This window comes from Antedon bifida, chromosome 9, assembly GCF_963402885.1.
Source record: "Antedon bifida chromosome 9, ecAntBifi1.1, whole genome shotgun sequence".
NCBI classification, from domain to species: Eukaryota; Metazoa; Echinodermata; class Crinoidea; order Comatulida; family Antedonidae; genus Antedon; species Antedon bifida.
In genome coordinates, this window is record NC_136234.1 from 11715395 (window position 1) to 11739248 (window position 23854).

At 33.0% G+C, this 23854-nt stretch overlaps 1 protein-coding gene across 1 annotated transcript in view; it reads right to left on the reverse strand.

Moving 5' to 3' along the window:
* The window catches only part of LOC144852722 (sodium/potassium/calcium exchanger 4-like), a 34293-nt gene extending 13225 nt beyond the window's left edge, over positions 1–21068 (reverse strand). Inside the window, exons 1-6 of the mRNA XM_078710678.1 lie at positions 20736–21068; positions 15106–15219; positions 12642–12718; positions 12057–12131; positions 9433–9517; positions 222–325 (exon numbers count right to left, since the gene is read on the reverse strand). Coding sequence (XP_078566804.1) covers positions 222–325; positions 9433–9517; positions 12057–12131; positions 12642–12718; positions 15106–15219; positions 20736–20853 — 573 coding nt within the window. The 5' untranslated portion in view covers positions 20854–21068. The remainder of the gene's footprint in view (positions 1–221; positions 326–9432; positions 9518–12056; positions 12132–12641; positions 12719–15105; positions 15220–20735) is intronic.
* Positions 21069–23854: the final 2786 nt, after the last annotated feature.

Sequence of the window (23854 nt, forward strand, 5' to 3'; positions counted from 1 at the left end):
TAAGTGAGTGGGAGAGCCTTAAGTGAGTGGGGCCCTTGAGTGAATGGGGCCCTTGAGTGAATGGGGCCCTTGAGTGAGAGGTGACCTTGGGAGAGAGGTGACCTTTGAATGAGTGGGAACTGTTGACTGAGTAGGAATCTTAGTGAGTGGGTCTATAAGTGAGAGAGAATCGTTTAGTGTGTGGGAACATAAGTGAAAATATGTAAAAATTAAATGAATACCTGTCCTGCAAATAACGAACATATTCCTATTATAATTAAAACATTAAAGACGGCTGAACCAATAATAGTACCCACACCAACATCACCATTTGCTATAAAAACACCTGAAAAAAACAAGAAATAAAAATAGATAATAATATATGAACATGTTAGCATTGCCATTAATGCTGTTATTAATGGTAAGTAATGGATTTGAGCTCGATTTTAAAACATTTCATAAATATTAATTCATTCAACGCTAATGGCTTTGCTTAATTAAACTGAATCACAGAGTGCCGTAACTAGACAACTGAAATTGAGGATTAAAGTGAGGCGGAAATTATTTTACAGAACGGGTTTGTAAATTAAACTAATTTTACTCGGCGTTAAATTTTGAATGGTAAATAAACAAGGTTCTAGTGGTAAAAAACTAATGTAAACTAGAATTTAATTTGTCACTTTGACGAATTATAGGTGATCATTTTTATCATTTTACTGAAATTAATTTTTTTTAAACATGCACGTACGTTAACATACGATCGGAAAATGTTGATGTATGCCATCCTATTATATGCTTATAGTGCTGAGTTGTGCCTATATGCCATATACAATATGTACAGTATATACTGTATATCTATATACAGTGTAGCATAGGTGAAATTACGGGACACACATGTTCTAATTTTTTGGCATGATGACGTTATCAAACTAAACTTTAAGATGACAATTTCGAAAGATAATTAATTGAGCAAAAAAATATATGATTTGGAAAAAAAATTGGCACGTAGAAGCGCTGTGCGCGCTCTTTGAATTGTGTATAACTTTGACGAAAAATATGAAAAAACTACTTTTTCACTTCAACTGGCCATATGTTAACGTCACAACATCCGATAGGCTTAATTTTTATATGAATTAATATCTACATTTCATCAGCTTTCATAATAAATTATAATCATCAAGGTAACCTTCAATTCTGAAGAGCTGTAAGATATTCAAATTTACTGCGAAGGTGAAATTACACGGCCTACGTTATTCAAGTTTTTACGCGTGATGACGTCATTAAAATGAAGATAGTGTCAACTCATGATAAAGATAATTAATTAAGCAAGCACATACTGAAATTTGTGCGAAATTCGAGCACACATAACCAAGATGCGCTCTGTTGAATGTGATAATCTACACAAAAAGATAACAAATCCTAATTTTTAAATTCAAGTGGCCATTTGATGACGTTAAAACATTTTGTACGTAAAATGTGTACATGAATTCATATCTACAACTCAATGGCTTCCAGAATAAGTTAAAAAAATCGGGGGTCATCTTGCATTCTGAAGAATTATTTTCATTTTAAAAAAGACCTATTTTTCACCATTTTCAGAACTTTTGTAAAATTAATGTGCGCATTTTGTCATTTTTAACGTGCTCGTATAGCGTTATTTTAAGTCGGAACTGACTCAAATTTGGTGAATGTACTAAGGATGGTGAGTAGAATGAGATTTGTAAAAAAAATTCATATTTTTTACGCTTTTTAAGTATCGCGCGCGCAAAAACGCATTTTTGCGCAGTAATTTTTTGAAACACGCAAATGGCCTAATTCATGCTCTAAATTGATCAAAACTTAATTTTGAGCGTTTTAAATTTTTAACGCGCGATTTCACGCGCATGACCCTACGTGCGCGTGCGTTTTTATTTGCTAATATTTTACCCTTGATTTGAAGTTTACGTGTAGTGAATTTCATTAATATGTGATAATGAATTATGGAGATATGATTGATAATGTGATTTCGCAAAATGGCGTATAAATGTCGTCACGGATGAGTGATCACGCTGGAAAGCTTATTAGGATGAAGTTATATTATTTGAAAGATATTCTGAAATTTTGGTAATCATTGACATTAAACTTTTTGAGATAATTGTTACACAAAATAGTGTACAGAAACAATAAAAAGACTAGACATGTAACTCGTCACTTTGACGAGTTTGGTTTTCCGCCGCGCAAGTGGTGCAACATGAACGTGTAACGACGTACCTTACCGTACCGAACATTAAGGGGATAGGTTGAGGACAAAAGGAAGTGTCCACGTTGGCATTATGACCTGAACTGAAGAATATGATATGTTTTTATTGCTGAATTCTATTATTTTGATTCATATATAGTATACACAGTATAATCTGTATCCATATCACATACAGTGTAGAATAGGTGAAATTACGGGACCCGCTATTTATTGCAATTTTTAACATGGCGACGGCATCAAAATGAAATACAAAGATAGCAATTTCGGAAGGATATTATCTCAGCAACAACATATTAACGCGCAAAAGAAATTTGAATACGTGAAATATTGATGCGCGCTCTTTTAAATGCAATGAATTATGACGCAAAAGATGAAAATACGACTTTTTTCATTTAACTGGCCATATGATGACGTCACAACATCCGATTGGCAAAATTTTCACATGATTTCGTATCTAAAATCCAATAGCTTCCAGAAAACGTTTTAATCGTGATTATCAAATTTTATTCTTACGAGCTATAACAGATTAAAATTTACTGTAAAGATGAAATTAATGCCACACGTAATTTAAATTTTTAGGAATGATGACGTCAAAAAAATTAAAATATTTATAATTCATGCGAAAGACAGTTGATTGACCTAGACAATATCAAAATTTGGGTGAAAATAGAAAACGGATAAGTGGAGATGCGCTCTATTAAATGTGATGAGCTATGACGAAAGATACAAAAATCCTAAATTTTATATTAGCGTGGCAATACGATGACGTCACAATGTCCGGTTAGCCATATTAATATATGATCCGATATCTACAACTCATTAACTTCCAGAAAATGTCATCCACAAAAAGTTGACCGTCTAGTTTAGAAATTACGACTGTTTAAAAAAAGGCATATTTTAAACGAATTTTTTAACCTTTTCATAAAAAACGCGCGCAAATTGTCCAATTCGACGTGCTCGTATGACGTATCTTTAAGTCGAAATTGTTTAAAATTTGGTAAAATTACTAGAAAAGGCTGGAAAAACATAAATCACGCGAAAAAAATACGTTTTCAATGCTACGTGCGCACCGCACACGTAAAAATGTGCGCACGCGTGGGAATTTTTGACATGCTTAAAACGACATGAAACGCGTAGAAAGTTGATTATAAATTAATTTTGCGCATTTTGAAATTTTAAATGCGCGTGCGCGCGTAACTTTGTGTAAAACACGCAATTTTTTTTCCACAGAAAGTTAGCGCATAATATAAATTAAACTTTTGCAAAGTTTCAAGTTGAAATGTTATTTGGTTGTCGAGCTATGTTAAATACGAGAAAATCGTTAAATCGCGCGTACGTCACGTTGCGCAATTGTAAGCATCATGAAAAGCTTCGCTTGACGACGTTACATAAATGTCAAAATGTCAACATAGTTTAAAAAATGTTATGTTTGCAAGTTTTAGAGAAAAGCGTTACACAAAAATCATACAGAAAGAAAGAAGATGAAAAAAAAGATGATGATGATGATGATGATTTCGTACAATCACAAGAGGTTTTCCTGCAACTTCGTTGCGGAAAACCAAAGACATGTAACTCGTCACTTTGACGAGTTTGGTTTTCCGCCGTGCAAGTGGTGCAACATTAACATTAAAGGGATAGGTTGAGGACAAAAGGAAGTGTTCACGTTGGCATTATGACCTGAACTGAAGAATATGATATGTTGTTATTGCTGAATTTTATTATTTAAATTCATATATAGTATACACAGTATAATCTGTATCCATATCACATACAGTGTAGAATAGGTGAAATTACGGGACCCGATATTTATTGCAATTTTTAACATGTTGACGGTTTTAAAATGAAACGCGAAGGTAGCATTTCCGAAAGGAAATTATCTCAGCAACAACGTATTAGCGTGTAGAAGAAATTTGAATACGTGAAATATTGATGCGCGCTCTTTTAAATGTAATGAATTATGACGCAAAAGATGAAAATACGACCTTTTTTATTTAACTGGCCATATGATGACGTCACAACATCCGATTGGCAACATTTTTACATAGTTTCGTATCTACAATCCAATAGCTTCCAGAAAAAGTTTTAATCGTGATTATCACATTTTATTCTTACGAGCTATAACAGATTAAAATTTACTGTAAAGATGAAATTAATGCCACACGTGATTTAAATTTTTAGGCATGATGACGTCAAAAAAATTAAAATATTTTTAACTCCTGCGAAAGATAGTTGATTGACCTAGACAATATCAAAATCGGGGTGAAAATGGAAAACGGATAAGTGGAGATGCGCTCTATTCAATGTGGTAAGCTATGACGAAAGATACAAAAATCCTAAATTTTATATTCGCGTGGCCATACGATGACGTCACAATGTCCGGTTAGCCATATTAATACCTGATACGATATCTACAACTCATCTACTTCCAGAATATGCCATCCACAAAAAGTTGACCGTCTAGTTTAGAAATTACGACTGTTTAAAAAAAGGCATATTTTAAACGAATTTTTTAACCTTTTCATAAAAAACGCGCGCAAATTGTCCAATTCGACGTGCTCGTATGACGTATCTTTAAGTCGAAATTGTTTAAAATTTGGTAAAATTACTAGAAAAGGCTGGAAAAACATAAATTACGCGAAAAAAATACGTTTTCAATGCTACGTGCGCACCGCACACGTAAAAATGTGCGCACGTGTGGGAATTTTTGACATGCTTAAAACGACATGAAACGCGTAGAAAGTTGATTACAAATTAATTTTGCGCATTTTGAAATTTTAAATGCGCGTGCGCGCGTAACTTTGTGTAAAACACGCAATTTTTTTTCCACAGAAAGTTAGCGCATAATATAAATTAAACTTTTGCAAAGTTTCAAGTTGAAATGTTATTTGGTTGTCGAGCTATGTTAAATACGAGAAAATCGTTAAATCGCGCGTACGTCACGTTGCGCAATTGTAAGCATCATGAAAAGCTTCGCTTGACGACGTTACATAAATGTCAAAATGTCAACATAGTTAAAAAAATGTTATGTTTGCAAGTTTTAGAGAAAAGCGTTACACAAAAATCATACAGAAAGAAAGAAGATGAAAAAAAAGATGATGATGATGATGATGATGATGATGATTTCGTACAATCACAAGAGGTTTTCCTGCAACTTCGTTGCGGAAAACCAAAAAAAACTAGAATTTAATTCGTCACTTTGACGAATTATAGGTGATCATTTTTATCATTTTAATGAAATTAACATTTTTTAAACATGCACGTACGTTAACATACCATCGTAAAAAGTTGATGTACGCCATCCTATGACATGATGCATATACACTTATAGCGCTGAGTTGTACCTATTATGTGTCATATACAATATGTACAGTATATACTGTATATCTATATACAGTGTAGCATAGGTGAAATTATGGGACCCACATCGTGTTCTAATTTTTTGGTATGATGGAATTATCAAAATAAACTCGAAGATGACAATTTCGAAAGATAATGAATTGAGAAAATAAATATAAGGATTGGAAGAGAATTTGACACGTAGAAGCGCAATGCGCGCTCTTTGAAATTTGATTAACTACGACTAACAAAATTTAAAAACTACTTTTTAACTTTAACTGGCCATATGATAACATCACAACATCCGATAGGCTTAATTTTTATATGAATTCATATCTACATTTCATCAGCTTTCATAATAAGTTATAATCTTCAAGGTTACCTTTAATTCTGAAGAGCTGTAAGATATTCAAATGTATGGTGTAGCTGAAATTACACGACCTAGTTTATTCAAGTTTTTACGCGTGATAACGTCATCAAATTAAAAATGTTGACAACTCATGAGAAAGATAATTGATTGAGCAAGCACATACTAAAATTTGTGCGAAAATCGGGCTCAAATAACGGAGATGCGCTCTATTGAATGTGATAATCCACACAAAAAGATAAAAATTACTAATTTTTTAATTCAAGTGGCCATTTGATGACGTCATACCATTTTGTACGTCTAATATGTATATATATTTATATCTACAACTTATTGGCTTCCATAATAAGTTAAAAAAATTGGGGGTCACCTGCCATTCTGAAGAGTTATATTCATTTTAAAAAGGCCTTATTTTTTACCATTTTTAGCACTTTTGTACAATTAATGTGCGCATTTTTAACGTGCTCGTATAGCACTATTTTAAGTCGAAATGGACTCAAATTTGGTGGATGTACCAAGGAAGATGAGTAGAATCCAGTTTGTACAAAAAAATTGTATTTTTAACGCTTTCTATGTACGCACGCGCAAAAACATGTTTTTGCGCAGTAATTTTTTAAAACACGCAAATGGCCTAATTCATGCTCTAAATTGATCAAAACTTAATTTTGAGCTTTTTAAAATTTTAACGCGCGATTTCACGCACATGACCTTGAAACGCGTCATTTTTTATTTGCTAATATTTTTTACCTTGACCTGAAGTTTACGTGTAGTGAATTTCATTTATATGTGATAATGAATTATGGAGATATGATTGACAATGTGATTTCACAAAATGGCGTATACGTGACGTCACGGATGAGTGATCACGCTGAAAAGCTTATTACAGTATGTCTAAGTTAAAGTATTTGATTGAAAGACATTGTGTAATTTTTGTGATCATTGCCATTCAACTTTTTTAGATATTTGTTACACAAAAAGTGTACAGAAAGAAGAATAAAAACAATAAAGATTTTGTACAATAACAATAGGTGATCATTTTATTCTAAATGATCACCTAATAATAAAGATTTTATACAATAACAATAGGTGATCATTTTATTCTAAATGATCACCTAATAAATAGAGGAAAAGGTACAGATTGGATTGAGTGTTCAGGATGTATATACATCTAAAGATGAAATGTATATGGGGTGGACACAGGGGTGTTGTCCTAGTTTTGTGCTATTAATTTCTAATCCTTGGCAACTACAGTAGTGTATAGGATTAAAAGACTCGCATTGTAATAGTTTAACCAACTGCAAATAGTGAATTGATATAACAAATTTTTTTTGTGACGAATAATTGAATTTCTCTTTGTTTAATACTGTAATGTGGAGAACGTTATTTCGTCTGTGCTTTAAAATAATGTGAAATTTGTATAATCCTCACCCTGAACATTAGTAAGAGTCTTATGAAACTCCTCCACCCACCTTCAATTTAACCTTTGATCGCAACTGATCTAATAGCCTAAAACATGATGGGTGAGTTTGTCTAAACATCAGTAAAATACCCATCTATACAAATTCTGTAGGGCTAAGTTGGTCAACTATCCAGTGTTATTGACAATTGGAAACCAGCTTATCCAGGTAAAAAAACTATAGTATAAACAGGCCTCAAAGGGCATGGTTTAAAGTTGTGAGCTGCTACCTGACTTTATAAAATAAATTCAGACCTATGCGTTGCATGAAAAACAGAGTCTTAACATTACCAATATTCATTGGATTGACTTATGTAATTATACTTGCACGTGTAAATGTTTTATGAGACAAAGATGCATTATTATAGTAGATGTCTTGTCAAATTCAAATAAAAAATGTATGAATACACATCTTTATTGTACACATTAAACAGAGTGTTTCAATTTATCTGGCTCGTGAATGTATTTGCTTTCATTGCTGCGTCATTTATTTCGTCTCGCAAAATAATAGCTTGAATAAGTCAATGTTTTTGGATACCATTATTTAAGTAAGTTAGGTGGTCTCGCAAAATAATAGCTTGAATAAGTCAATGCTTTTGGATACCTTTATTTAAGTAAGTTAGGTGGTGAATCATAGTTGAAAATTCAAAATTTCACCTTTCTAAATTAATACGTACAATCAATACCATTATTTAAGTAAGTTAGGTGGTCTCGCAAAATAATAGCTTGAATAAGTCAATGCTTTTGGATACCTTTATTTAAGTAAGTTAGGTGGTGAATCATAGTTGAAAATTCAAAATTTCACCTTTCTAAATTAATACGTACAATCAAAACAATTTTATTAGAGACCATCAGATGATGGATCATGGGTCAACATTCAGATAAAGATCGTAGCCTAGACTGATCACAGGCAAACGGATAATAATATACAGGAGTGAAAACATAATCTCCATTGTTGGTCATTAAATCAACATTCCACAGAACAATTTAATGATAAAAATAACAAAGCAGCACTCATTATGATCTTATTTCAGAGATGTGCGCTTTAACTAATGTAAATGCAGAGCAATAATAAAAACGTAAATGTTGCTGTAGACTTTAGTCTTTTCTTTGTTGATGGGCATCGTTATAAATAAGCCATAATATACAGTGGAAAACAAAGGTTTCTTAAAGCATGAATTGTCAGCATTAAAACAATAAGTTTAGTAAGCAGTTCAGACTATTTGTTTCAAGACACCAGCATACTCCAAGGTAAAAAAGTTTGTAGTTTGCAAATGAGTTGCATCTATAGTTACATTGGATAAGGTGGCCCCTTAAGGCTAATTTGCAGACGATAATGGTAAGTGGTAACATTAAGTGGAAAACAAAAATATAGAATCTATGTCATTTCTTTTGACCATTTACACAAAAAGTTGAGTGGACATACAGATTCTATGTGGGACAAGCTTACCGCTCGTCTGTGTAAATTGGCCTTTAGAGGTCATTACAGGTGATCACTTGGATTAGTATATGTGAATGCAGGATTGCCAGAGAATACTGTAAAATGATCTAATGTAAAGTATTGATGCAATAGAAATATATGCACAAGAATCACAAGCTTCAAAAGGGTACTGGTTTTATGATTTTTGCTTTTTATATCTAAATGCTAATTTTGAATATCAAATATATATGAATGTAATAACAAGAATATGATAATTCTGCTACATTTTAACACCTTAATAATCAAATCACCATATAAATTGACGATTTAAAGGTTCTTGATTTCACATACCGTACATGAAGTTAATAAAAAACAGGAGATTGATGTTTTGTAGCTCTGAAAGAGATTTCTAAATGATGTTCGTATTCAACACCACCCTCTAGAGGTGAAGAGTGCAGTGTTACAAGTGGTCATGATGGCTATGTGGGGGGAATCTCTTTCTTTTACTTTTTTTGTTATATTTTATTGCAGAAAATGTTTAGAACATGATGTTAGGTCAAAAGACATGTCTAAAATACCTGTTTCCCAGCCAAATTGGCACATATGATTTCAGAATGATAGAAAATAAAACTCACCGATGACTGAAGTAAATAATTCCGGTGCGGAACTGCCTGCAGCCATAAATGTAGCACCTGCAACATCTTCGCTAAATCCAAGTCTCTGAAGTAAAATTATAAAATCGATAACATTAAATATGCAAGGCTATATTAATTCAGTATTAATATCAACTTCTATTGATCTCTTCACAAAAATAATATTAAAATGAAATATAAATTTCAACTCTTAGATTTAAAAGATCTTTTATGTATTTCATACATATCCAACATCAAGTAATTCAGATGGATAAAATATATCATGCTAATATAAATTTGGATTGGAGTAGAAATGGTTGATATGACCTATACTACAACCCTGAAACCTGGTCAGGATTGAACTCTGGACCATCAAGCCACATTGGATCATATGGCAACATGACACTGGTATAGGAACCAGTGCGCAAGGGCTTACATGTATATGGTAATATCAAACTGATCGTTTATGGTTGTGGTTACCGCACATGTGATGTGTTTTATTTAGTTGAGTTCTTTTCAGTTCCATGTCAACATAAGTTGACCTGTACCTTAATGACAATACATACCAAATATTAATGTTAAAAATAATTAATCCAAATTATAATCTACAGTACATATTTGTACATTACCAGTAACTTCCAATGAATAAATAAGATAGTATAATTATAAGGCTGCTAGACTTGATGCGACTCCTCAGGGAATAGTACCTGGAAAGTTTAACAACATTTCAGTCCACAGTGCATCACTATATCATTTATATGCGCTGTATTCACTGATCCATCTATCATTATTATTATTTATTACTTGATTACAGCAAATCGTGGTAATATGATGTCAAGCGACAGAAACGCATAACTATAGTTTTTTATAGAACAGAATAAATATGATATAAATATATACATCAATATTCTATGCCATCTCTGTATAATATTATTACATTCATTCACGTATTGCATGAAACAGAATGTGTATTTAATTTTCATCTTCTTTCATCTTTATCAAAAGTGGCATATAGAATAAAGATATTCTATTATGATCTGTATATACTTTCTTGCCAAATCTATTGATGTAGAATCTCCTAATTCCAGGCCCCATTAACAATCATTTTGTAAATTTCATGCTTAATTAGAATTCCAACGTTAGAATAAATTAAAATATTTGATTTAGATTAAGTCAGTCCTCACAGGCATATTTTAATCTTTAACTTGCTTGGTAGTAAACAAAACAAGTCGCCGTACAATCAGAGGCTCATGGGAGTGTATGCGTCATTCTATGAAATTCCAGGTACAATATTCAGCAGACAATATTCCAGCATCACAATGCCAATAGTTCTGGATCTCAATCATTCTGATAAAAACTCCTGGAATTACATTGCAAACATCACAATGTCAGCACCTCACTGAAATGGATCTAAAGTCGCACACACTCAGAAATGTCATGTACTGCATGGCAAACAAGATAATCACAATGTCAGCACCTCATTGAAATGGGTCTACAGTCATTCTCTAAGACACCTGGTACTGCATTGCTGATAACATGACAATGTCAGCACCTCATTGAAGTGGGTCTAGTCACTCTCAGAGACTCCTGGTACAGTATTGCGGACAACATCAAAATGTCAGCACCTCATTGAAGTGGATCTGCAGTCATTCTAAGAGACTCCTGGTACTGCATTGCTGATAACATGACAATGTCAGCACCTCATTGAAGTGGGTCTAGTCACTCTCAGAGACTCCTGGTACAGTATTGCGGACAACATCACAATGTCAGCACCTCATTGAAGTGGGTCTAGTCACTCTAAGAGACTCCTGGTACTGCATTTCAGACAACATCACAATGTCAGCATCTCATTGTTCAAAGTGGATCTGCAGTCATTCTAAGAGACTCATGATACTGCATTGCATACAACACCACAATGTCAGCATCTCATTGAAGTGGATCTGCAGTCATTCTCTAAGACTCCTGGTACTGCATTGCAGAAAACATCACATTCACAATGTCAGCACCTCATTGAAGTGGATCTGCAGTCATTCTCTAAGACTCCTGGTACTGCATTGCAGACAACATCACATTCTCAATGTCAGCACCTCATTGAAGTGGATCTGCAGTCATTCTAAGACACTCCTGGTACTGTATTGCTGTATTTCAGACAACAACATCACAATGTCAGACTCTCATTGAAGTGTGTCTAGTCACTCTCATGAACTCCTTGTATTGCATCTCAGACAACAATTTTTCTAAATCACAAAGCTTTATTAAAAGTTGTCATTCTCGGAAATTACTGCATTCTATAAAATATTCTTACATTTTCAGTTGGTCTGGTTATTACAGACATTTTGTTGCCAATAAACTTCAGGTAATCAACCATTATACCGCCATGGTTATGGGTCTATTCAAATTCATAGGCTAATGGCAATACCATGGGAAATCAAATACATTAATCAATCCGTTAGGAAATGCCAAAACACAGTATACGAATAATAAATATTTATATTTAATGGAAAGAATATTGTCATTACATTGGCGCCATAAACAAGTTTGAAGAATGCAACAAAACAAATACACAAGTTCAGAGGGTATGATTGGTATTCATTAGCTAGTATTTTTAATCAATTATTTTTAATTACCTCACAAATCTTCTCAAGTGATGAGACAAAGTAATCATCACAAACAATAGCGAGTGCTACAAACATATATATCACCTGAAAACAATAACAACAAATTTAGGATTTAATAGTAAATAATTCTTTTTTTGTTTTTAGAAAGAAAACTATATTAATTTAAGAAATGAAAATCATGTTTAATCAGTGTTCATTATAGGAGTGATATACTGTATACATATATTGTTAAAATTCCCCCTATCATTCCTGCACTTGGGATATTATCAACGTTTATGGTTGAGTTCTGTATATTTCCTCCATGGTCATATCAGGCCTTGTCTTGAAAATTGTAGGTGTGCTGCCATGGGGAGGGGGGGGGGGCCTGTTTATATACATTGGTTACCAAATGTGAGTAAGTGCTAACAATAACGAGGCCCCTCGCATTGGCATTTTTTTGCAACATTTTAATGTCTGTTTTCTTCTCTTAGCCCTGCTCAGGCCCCTTAAATTCTGGACTTCCTGGCCTTAGGCAGTGAGCGCTCGAGCATACCGTAGCCGTTACCCCACTGAACTTAAAGATGAGTTTTAGCTTTAAATAAAACAGTAACTTACGACCATTACATGAACAGCCAAAGCACCAGTTTTTCTTTGTTGATTGGTGAATAGATCAGGAGGAAATTCATGAATTGCTGAAAGAGAAAAATTATTATTAATCTTAATAGTTATTTCAGACTTTCTATCTAAAACCAATACATACAATGAACGCACATTTTCCTTTGTTGCATCCTCTCCTTTCGTCCAACATTCACCCACTTTTGATCATTTATTTATTTTATTTTATTATTATTATATATAAATGGTGGTGCCAAGTTCTTTAAGATGTCTACAAAAAAGAACAATCTTAATACTGATTCAAGCCTCTTGAAAAACCAAATTTAAACAATTTGTATTCACAATGCAATGGCAGTCTCAATTTGACCCTCCTCAGAAGGTTATTGAAAGATATACAGTAGCAACTACTCTCTGTGAAGTTATAAACTTCAAACTCAATACACACAGAAATCAAGCTTCGGCAACAATAATATTTGATGGGTCAAATATCAAACATTTTTATTAACAAAAAATTCTTCAAAACAGATTTTGCTTTTAAAATAAAGCATGTAATTGTATTTTCTCTCTTAGATGGAAAATCCAAAAGATATTAATGAAATGGTTAAATAATGAATAACTCAGCTTTTCACTTTAAATCCCTTAATTTATACTGTTAAATGGCATTACAGATTAAAAATAGAAAAAGGGGGAAATCCCTTGAAGTTTTCACAAGATTTTTTCTAAAAATTAATGATTATTAATTTGTAATAAATTTATCCCAGAGTGTTTTTAAATAACTTTTTAAGTATTTTAATTTATTTATTATTTCAAATCATTTATTTTAGTTTTAACAGATTGAACAACCTCCACTACAAAAGTTGATAATTCTATAAATATATTAAATCAACCTAATCATTTAAACAGTATATTACATTTGTGTTTCCTTTTCTACACTTAATTCAACACACATCCAATAGCAAACAATTAAATTAACAATGCTATTTCTTGTTTTATATTATAATAGGCGGGTTAAACTTGTCAGGAGTAATCTTTTTTTGATTTGATTTGAATTTATTAGGAAAATCATCATAAAAAATACATACAAAGTGATAACATAAATTACTGACATTACAAATAATACATTTATAAAAGTTTTTCCAGGATAGCCCAAAAAGCTTATTTTTGCCACCTTTATTAGTTATGTTATTTTTTTTGCTTGTTTATTTATTTGTCATCGGAAATAAAAGAGTATAAAATAAAAGTATATGAAAATAATAACACCTTAAGGCTATAAGTTTGACTCTGCCCAATACCAGGATTTGTAGCCAGGATTCTGGAATTTATAAGCAATATTATTAACCACAGAGCTACATTGCCACTACGACACACTTGAGCCCCTCTATGGATTATAGACACTGTCAATATTTCAGTTCCTTCAAATATTAATAATTGCATTATTCATAAATATAGGAAATAAGTCTAGCATATCTGAGGTACTTACTATTAATCTAAATTAAGATTCAAAATCTATAAGAGCGGCCCTCGAAAGTCATAATACTATATTCAAATATATTTATATTCACGATGTTAGATCATCCATGTAATTCAATTGATTGGAGAGTTATTTTATATATAGTACTGTATATCCATTTCAATTAATGACAATAAGTGGTCGTAAACTGAGGATTTAGGGGGTGTTCAGATCCAGGGTGAACATAAGGGGCACACTCCACTTTTTGAGAGCCAGGAAGATGAGTTGGACTTTATTTAGAATTCAAATATATTCCACTCATTCATATTCATTGGAAAATGTCTTCTCAATACGGGTGTCCTAAAGGGTATTTATACAGTACAAACTTATCTATGTTATAAAAGAGAGTGTTTATGTTATTTTCATTGATTGCACAAAAAGATCTTAACTATAATAAGAGTATGTATATATAGAAAGTTCGTCAAATTATCTGATCAATAAACCATACATTTACATTAATTTGTTTTTAGTATTTAATTGTTTCTTACAAAAGTGTTTTTTTTAAATTGTAAACACTAAAATTGTAAAATAGCATAATTTGATAAATTAAATATAATTATATTTTTGCTGAATGCAAAACAGATCTCAACTAAATAAAAAGTAATGTACAGTACCATGGAAAGTTTATCAATTTATATGAAAAATAACACCATACATGTTAAATTGTTTTAGTCTTGTTTCTTACTAACGTGTTTTTTTTACTGTAAACACTAAACTTGTAAAATAGCATAATTTGATAAATTGTAATATACATTTTCAAATATATTAGTTGACTTAAGGCTATTCTTGATGTTTAATAACCAATTAAACTAATTCATATGGCTCTTATAAAACCATTAACATCAAGTGTTAAATGAAATTGATTTTATGGATCAATATCAAATGACTTCTTCACACAAACCACTCTCTGTTATGATAAAGTAAAGATGACATTCTTTGGATATTTTTCCTTACTTGGCGGTGTGCAATTCTGCTGTGAATGTTCGTCGGAAACATCATCTGATGAGTTGTCCGTTTCCACTGACATCAAATGTCTTCCAGAATTAAATTCATCATCAGCTCTTGATTCTGTCAAAGAAAAAATAGTATTCACATTGTAACTTAAAATGTAATGTATTTCTGGACGTAGAAGACTAAGATTTTAAGATCCTCATTCAGGGGGACCAAATTAAGAAGATTTACCCCTGAGCGAACAGGTTTTGACACCACGTGAAAAAAACTGTATTCATTTCAGTAGACTCTCCTGTTAAGGGGACAAATAAACTCAAACTAAGTTATAGGCCTACCTTTTGACACAAGAGGCCAAGTTGGTGTACACAAAAACAATTAGGCTTACTTTTGTAATGTTATGTACACTAGTTTGACAATTAAAACAACGCGGTATTCGTTCACTTGTACGTCGATTGTGCGCAATGAATGAAGAAGCCAGGGATTTCCCTTAAAGAAAAACTTGACCGAGGACCATATTTTTACGACGTATTATGGATGATGATTTCAGAACAATCGCGAGATTAAGGGTATCACCGCACGCGCTCGCCGTAAATTGCTGTTGACGTCACAGGTGCATCGCAATATCTACTAAATGAATCCAGAGCGAGCGCGTGCGGCGATATCCTTATATTAATCTCGCGATGGTTCTGAAATCATATGTACTGTACATCCCTCTTGTTAAAATATGGTCCTCGGTCATTAGAGGGCGTTACCAAAACACTTTGTACATACTGTACTTGCGTATAAATGCATTTTAATAAAACTTTGGTAGTACACTCTTATTTCTAGTTTTAATAGTGACATTTTTTTACATATAGGAGAAATTGGATTCAGTTAGTATTTTTTGGAAAGATATCGCAGTTCGTTGTTTAGCAATTAATTTCATCATCATCATTTGTAATTATTGCATTTTTTAAAAAGGTTGAGAAATTAATATTTTCGAAAATATTTACGGTAATTGTTTGAGCGCTCTGTGTCGTGCAGGTGAATTTAAAGTGTGGCAGGAAGTGTCAAACGTAGAACAGTAACGATCGGGAGAGGCATATCGATTTGTCGAATGCTTCGGTCGATAGTGTCTCAGTTTTAGACATCTACACAAATACATTACATGGAATAGTCGATATTTGTAAACAGAACAGAACAGTGACGAAATTATTATCATAATTGAATTTATTCACACTTTCTCAAAAGAGAGGTCAAAAGAATGTACCACTGTGAAGGGGATAACAAGAATGAGAGTTGCATCGGCGAGGATTTATTATACACACATTATACACACATTTATAAAAACATTTGGGCCACAAACCACTATCAATTTAGGCCTACCACATTTTTATGAAGCAGTTGGCCTAATTTTCTCCATACATTCACTTTATTTTTTAGATAACCTGTTGTTGAATGAAATGAATATCCGGTTATATTTGTTCTTGAAGTGATTTAAAGCTCAGTTCACACTAGCACGCAACGCAAATACGTAAGCGCACCGCAAGTAATTTGACCAATCATGACGCGATGAACAATCCGAACTGTCGCTTTTTTCGGATTGGTCAACTCACTTGCGTCCCGCATACGTCCTTGGGACGGGAACCATTAAAGGACAACTTGACCGAGGACCATATTTTAACAACGTATTAGGGATGTACATTATGATTTCAGAACCATCGCGAGATTAAGGATATCGCCGCACGCGCTCGCCGTACGGCCGTCGCCGTAAATTGCTGTGACGTGTTTTCTGGCAAAGTCTGGCAAATCGCGAACATTTCTAGTAAACAAACTTTGTAAATATAAATGTTGATTTTTGTTGTTGTTTCTTTTGCTTATCTGGACTCATTAAGTAGATTTTGTGATGCACCTGTGACGTCATAGCAATTGACGTTGACGTTATTCTGTTCTAATAGTTATTAAGAAAATTTAGGATACCGCTATAGCTAAATAGTAAGTTGCTATAGTAACTGTAATCAAACTACAGTATAAATTTTATAAATAAGTTTTTATGATTTTTTTTTGGTATTTTATAAGTTTACTCCTCTCCTATCCGTAATTGCGTATCGTTTTAAAACATTTTAAGTATTTTAAATTAAGACTCAAGACAGTGACCTAAGAAATGCAAATTTCAATTATTAGGCCTACGTTGAAAATGTACTGTAAAGGTCAATACGATATTTCACAATCACGGCTTTACAACATTTGCAAATACACCAGTAATTTACGTCACATTAATTAGTTCAAAATATGTCTTTAAGTCCGGTCAGTATAATTGACAAGACCTTGTTTATACTTTCTCTCCATTAGTACTAACAGACGTTAAATTAATGTCATTGTGAAATCAGAACCAGTGTTTTTATTTTATTTAGCGAAAGTTCTTTCACATTAGAATTCAAATAAAAGGCTGGTAGAATACAATGTCTGAGTAGGTGTATTATTTACACTGAAAACGCATATTGTAGCTAGAGGTGTAATTAACATCCAGAAATAACATGCTAAAGCATGATAAATGATGGCTAAGGTTAAAGTTTATGGTTAAAGTAACCATATAACTGGATCGATTCACATTGCCTGCAAATAGAACCTACTGACAGAGTTAACCACCATGTCCTAAAAGTGAATACAGCATTACTATTTTCTAGATAAACTGCGATAGTCAGTTCGATTCTATCTAGTGACAGCTTCAGAATCGGGTGATTCGAGCCCAGTGGCAAATCCGTGATTTTGAATAGGAAGCACAAGACTTACCAATCATGCCGAAATTAACCTAATGTTACATTATGTTATTGTTTGTACATTACACCCATCTCTCTGTATTACAGTACGGTAATATTTCAAATACCTGGAGCTTCCGTGGCCCATATACCAGTTTATTTTTCTATTCTTTCTCTGTAGTGCCATAAGAAGTTTATTGGTGTATGCTATCGTATTTTCACGGTTTAATAATTTCTTGATATTTTGTTAGGTTTCAGTATCCGATACTATGTACAAACTTAATTAAATTCCGCCTGATGAATTCCAGTCACCTAAAAGTCGTTCATAAAGATCACTTTTTTAAAATTATACGTGCCTGGAAACCATCATTGCACAAATAATGATCTGGCTCTGTCTCCGGTACGTTTGATCCTTCGTTTAAAAGTTTTAAAATGATTTGGGGTATGATTGGTACAATTCTGTTCAGACTACTACGGCGGAACAAGTGTTAATTCTGATCCGACATGCAAACCTCCTCTCTTCCATGTTGAGTCCGACTGGAGCAACTATTTTCACACTACGGGTATGACGGAACACCTCTAGTGTAGTGTTAATTCTGATCCGACACAAACCTCCTCTCTTCCATGTTGAGTCCGACTGGAGCAACTCTTTTCAAACTATGGGTATGACGGAACATCTCTAGTTTAGTGTTAATTCTGATCCGACATGCAAACCTCCTCTCTTCCATGTTGAGTCCGACTGGAGCAACTCTTTTCACACAACGGTAGGGGTATGACGGAATAATTCTGCTCTTACACACACACGTCCCACATTTCAGTGGAGTCGATTGGTGCAATCCTGTTCACACTTTGGTAAGGGTTAATATGGTAGGGTTAATTCTGACATCCTTCTGTTAATTTTGTTTTGGGACGCATAGGCCTCCTCTGGTGAGACATAATGGAGCAAAACTCACACTCACACACTACCTATATGGTACGATGGAACACCTCTTTAGTGGTAACAGTCTGATTTTAAAAAGTTCCATATACTGACATAGACAAATTTCAACAAAACTCATTTTCCGGGTTAGAGCCATTTTCCTGAAAACAAATATTCGGAATATGGAATATGGCATATTACACCTAACTGATCGAAATTCTGTAATTACCGGAAGCGAGAAAAATGTATTCTTCTCAGTTCTCAGCAGTAACTTTATCCTGATAAAGAAATCTATATAGGTCGTATCCATTACGTCCCTATAAAGTGTACACAATCTGATTCATGTTTACTGTAGTCTGTTGTCGGATGAATAATCAAATTAGCGTTCAGTTGTTTTTTTTATGTTATTGCTCCAGATAAGATTTCTCAGTGCTGTATCACATAAGCCAAGAAACCCTGGTGTTTAATTATGCAGTTCGAACTCTTAAAACAGTGAGTCTGATAAAACATATAGGAAGCAATTTATAATGGTGGATGACGTATTGCCTATTAGTTATAGGATCAAAATGACAGTGACCGAACGTTGCTAAATGTGGAGCAATTCCGGTTGCTGTCCGTGATATCTGTAATACAACTGTTCCGGTAATTAATGCACTGTCGCTTCTTCGTGTTGGTTTATTCAAATCGGGTGATGTACTCCTAAAAGCTTACACATACAGGTCTATGGTAAAACTATCCGGTAATTCTTATAACCATGGAAAAGAAAATATATGGCCTAACAACACTGGTGTAGCCTTGTGAAATTCATCATTTGTTAATAAAATATTTTAAGATAGAGCATCTGGTATTACTGTTATATACAGGTATTTAATTAATGTAATAGCCGTGACATAATTGCGAGAACTAAAATACGTGTTTAAGATTTCTACAAACATTAAAAATTAACACCACACCATAGATATTTCTAGGGCACAGACCACTGTCAGCTCAAACTAAGGCTCCTGTAGTGGTTTAATAGTTATTATACTGTCTCTATAATAAGTCAGAAAATCTACAGTATATGAATCCATCTGGAAGTTTGAAATATTGATTGAAGACCGTGCTTTACTGGTACTGTATGCATATGTCTATGATGAGACATTTCTAAATACATCACGGTAGCTCCCCATCATGAAACTGTAACCCCTTTCTCTTCCTCTCCCTCTCGTATGTGGAAGATTTCTTCTGGAGAAGAAATATTGAATACTAAAGTAGGCCTAATTATTAAATCCTGGCACGTATGTCCAAACGGCTGTACGTTCTGTTTATATGATCCTAAAGCTTTCAATTCAATGTTTATTTTAAAGGTTTCCGTTTATAGGAAGACATTGGAAAGAAATTCCAAACAAAAAAAATGCATTCATCACATCCCGTGGACTATTAATATCTTTTTGACATTTTGATCGATGACCTGAGATGTAGACCATTGTGTTCGATCTATCACTTTTAAACCTACGTCAGAACTTGTAAAAGATAAATTGGATGTATCCTTTTATCATCGGCCACTTTGGTTGTGTTTACCTATTTGCATACTGCACACGCAAACAGTGTTATTATTGTTCAGCACGTGCTCTCGATAAACATTGGTTAAATATTTTTCAATGTGCACACTATTGTCAATTGAGGTTTTGAAGGGACTTACACAAAGAATTCGGCACGCGAGCTGCCGAAGTTTGAAACAAAACAATGGTTAATATTTTGAACATGTGTACGTTATGCACCTGAACATCAATTGTTTTCAATAGTTGACCCATAGAAATCAGAACCCGTGACTCTTGTGTAAAAATAACGCTGGAAATGGGAGATAAACCAGATACGAAGGGAACAATAGCATTGCTGCAAATATATCATAGATAGATATAATAGACACTTACGATACATACATACGTAGAACATTAATAACATTGCACCGATAATAAACATTATTATTAGCTTACCAACTTTGTTATCCGATACACCTACATTCCTTAATGCAGCGGCTAATAAAAACACACAAGATATAAACAGTATTCTTCTCCATAAGAAAGAGCGTCTTCGCCGTATAGCTATATTCATAACTGCGTTTTATAGAGCCTGGCGATTCATCAACTTGGATCCACAACACGACGACCAGAATACTTCTATGTATGTGTATAGAAGGTAGGGAAATGTAAGCATGATTTGTTCAAAGCTGTATAATGCTATATCGCGGAAACAAACTGAATCGAATCGCCTATGATTAATATTTACGGTCCAATGAGCAGGCTCTCCTCCGTTTCCAATGGCAATTGTCGAGCTGGTATGACGTCAATACATTTTCGTTTTTAATTGGTCGATTAAACCAGCTTATACCCGAGGGACCTGCTCGACTTAGGGAAATTCACTGAGTAGTTTGCAACATTTCTTTCTTTATTCTGTCCAAAAAAAACCTTTACAAGTAGTTCATATTTTATTTCCATCAAATGTTATGATGCTGCAGTTAACATTAATGGAAATACCGTTTTCATATTGTTTTCACAGTGAAATAATCGCTACTGAGCGACATCCGACTCAATATACTTTGGTATCTATAGATTAGCCTTACCAGATACCAGATAAATTATATTTGATATTTGTATGATATTGTTCACAGATTTGTTCCTTTACCAGCAGAACAGACAATAATTTACGATATATTAACCTAGTAGCCCTAAACTATTTATATCCGATGGTTTTGATTGAATTCGATATTCTTTTTTAACGGCTGCCCAGCACATTTTTCAGAATCACAATACAAAGATTATAAACAAAATAGTCTATACGTGATATCAATTAATTAACCACACGCATTTTAAAATGTTGTAATTGGCCTAATTTGAGTACGTTGCGGGAAAATCCTTGGGCATAGACACTGTCGCTGCGAAAGTATGTGTAGGGATAGATATATCTTGAAGTTGAAGAATGCGTTTCAAGCTAGCGCAGAAATGCAGATTAATTGCTTAAATGAATCCAAATTATCACTGATCAATAATGATGACGGGCATCATAACAAGGAGTTATTGAACCAGGTGTACTCAGTCAGATCGCACGTATTTAAAGCAATCAGGGTCAGCATTGCCAGTAGCACTCGTGCGTTAAGCACTCACGAAAGTCAAATACCGCCTGAAATTTTGGGAATTTATAAACAATCCACTTGCACGTTGTATTAGTATGGCACGCCAGGACTCAACACGAGCGATGTGTAAACTCGACACAAGAGGTGTGTAAACTCGGCACGCAATGTCAACTTGACATAGTTATGTCCGTCCTGGCGTGCCATATTGTATTAGTGTACATACATTTCAGTATATATATAAGTATATACATAGCATTAACAATCATTTATGAAAGATGTATTCTTCTCTCAAAAACATGAACAATTTAAATTAATAAAATCAGACTTTGAATAGGCCATGCACTTTGCAGTTTTAATAAAAGTAATCACTTCTATAGAGAAAAAACGAAAAAAAAACAAGGTTTCTCACTTATAAAAATAAAAAGAAAAGATTGAAAAGTTAACAGTATCAGGTGAATTACCACCTATCTGATTAATTTACTATTGGTACTCCTAGGCCACATATGTCTAAAGACATAAAATAAAATAAAACATAAATTCAACCAAAACACATTGACTGGTAGCCAATTTGACTACGGCACCTATTTTTTTTTTTTTTTGCTTTATTAGATTCAGTTTTTCAGGTAAATATATTTTTGTCGATCCAATTTTTCGTCATATGAAAGTGAATGTGACATTAAAATAGCAAATTAAACAATTGTTTTTACAATTATTTTTTTCAGGGGAAAATATATCTTTTAGTACATCGTCAGATTTACATGTGTATAGTTCAAGTAGGTCTAATAGACCTATGCTATTAAAATAATTTTAAAACATTTCAACAATAACTTGGTGATGGTGATTGTCAGATTGTAATTTAAAGCAATCAATCAAAAGCCTTCACAATTGAGAGAAGAAAAACAATAAAATCAATTTTAAAACAATGCAAAATACATATATAAATGGAACATAATTTTCGAGTCACAGTTCTTAACGAAATGAATAAATTGAACACAAAGCAATTCTCATTGGTGTGTATATTGTTCCGGTAAAACGGCACATGTCCTGTACCAGACCGGTGAAGATATCAATTTTCAAAAAAACATACATACATCAATCATTTTTACATTTTTGGAAAAACATTTACACAGAGAACGATTTCGTCACCATTATATACCCAATACATATTTCATTACACTTTTGATTTTCTATGACGTCATCAAGGTTTGTCCTTGATGACCGAAATGTTGATTTAAAATCTCGGCAACATACCTGACGTGTTAATGGTAATTGATATGAGCGCACATTTACAGATGGGCGAAATTGATTGTCATTGTAATAAAATATCATTATTTCATTCAATGACATTTGTCAGCAGACATCTGAATGTTCTAAAAATGTCACCTCGAAACAAATCAATCAAAGCGTTTCCATTATATATTAAAGAAGTAAAACCAAAGTACACAAAAATGAACAAGTTAACCAATTTAAGTAGATCAAAGTTATAAGTAAACAAAAGTAAAGTTAACCAAACAAAGTAGATCTAAGTAAGCAACCAAATAATTAAACAAAGTTGGAAAACAAAAGCAACCCACAGTATATAGACAGAGGCAAAGTCAACTAAACAAAAGGAAGTAAACCAAAGTATGGCAAGCCTCAGCTGTCTGAAGTATTCAAAATATTATATTATTATATCATTTTTTTATTATATTATATATTGTATTGTAATTAATTATACGTTTTGCATTATATTACTTGGTTTTAGCATTATATTATATCTATTTCTAATATATTATGTGAAAAATGTAACAAATTATTGACTTTTTGTTTTATATTATTCGGTTTTGGCATTATATTATGAACATTTACTATTATATTATTAATAAAATACATTATATTATAATATAATTGTATTATATTAAACGCATTTACCTTACTTTATAACATACAACTTTATTATATTATACGGATTCGTTAGTTATATTATTATTTTGTATGATGTTT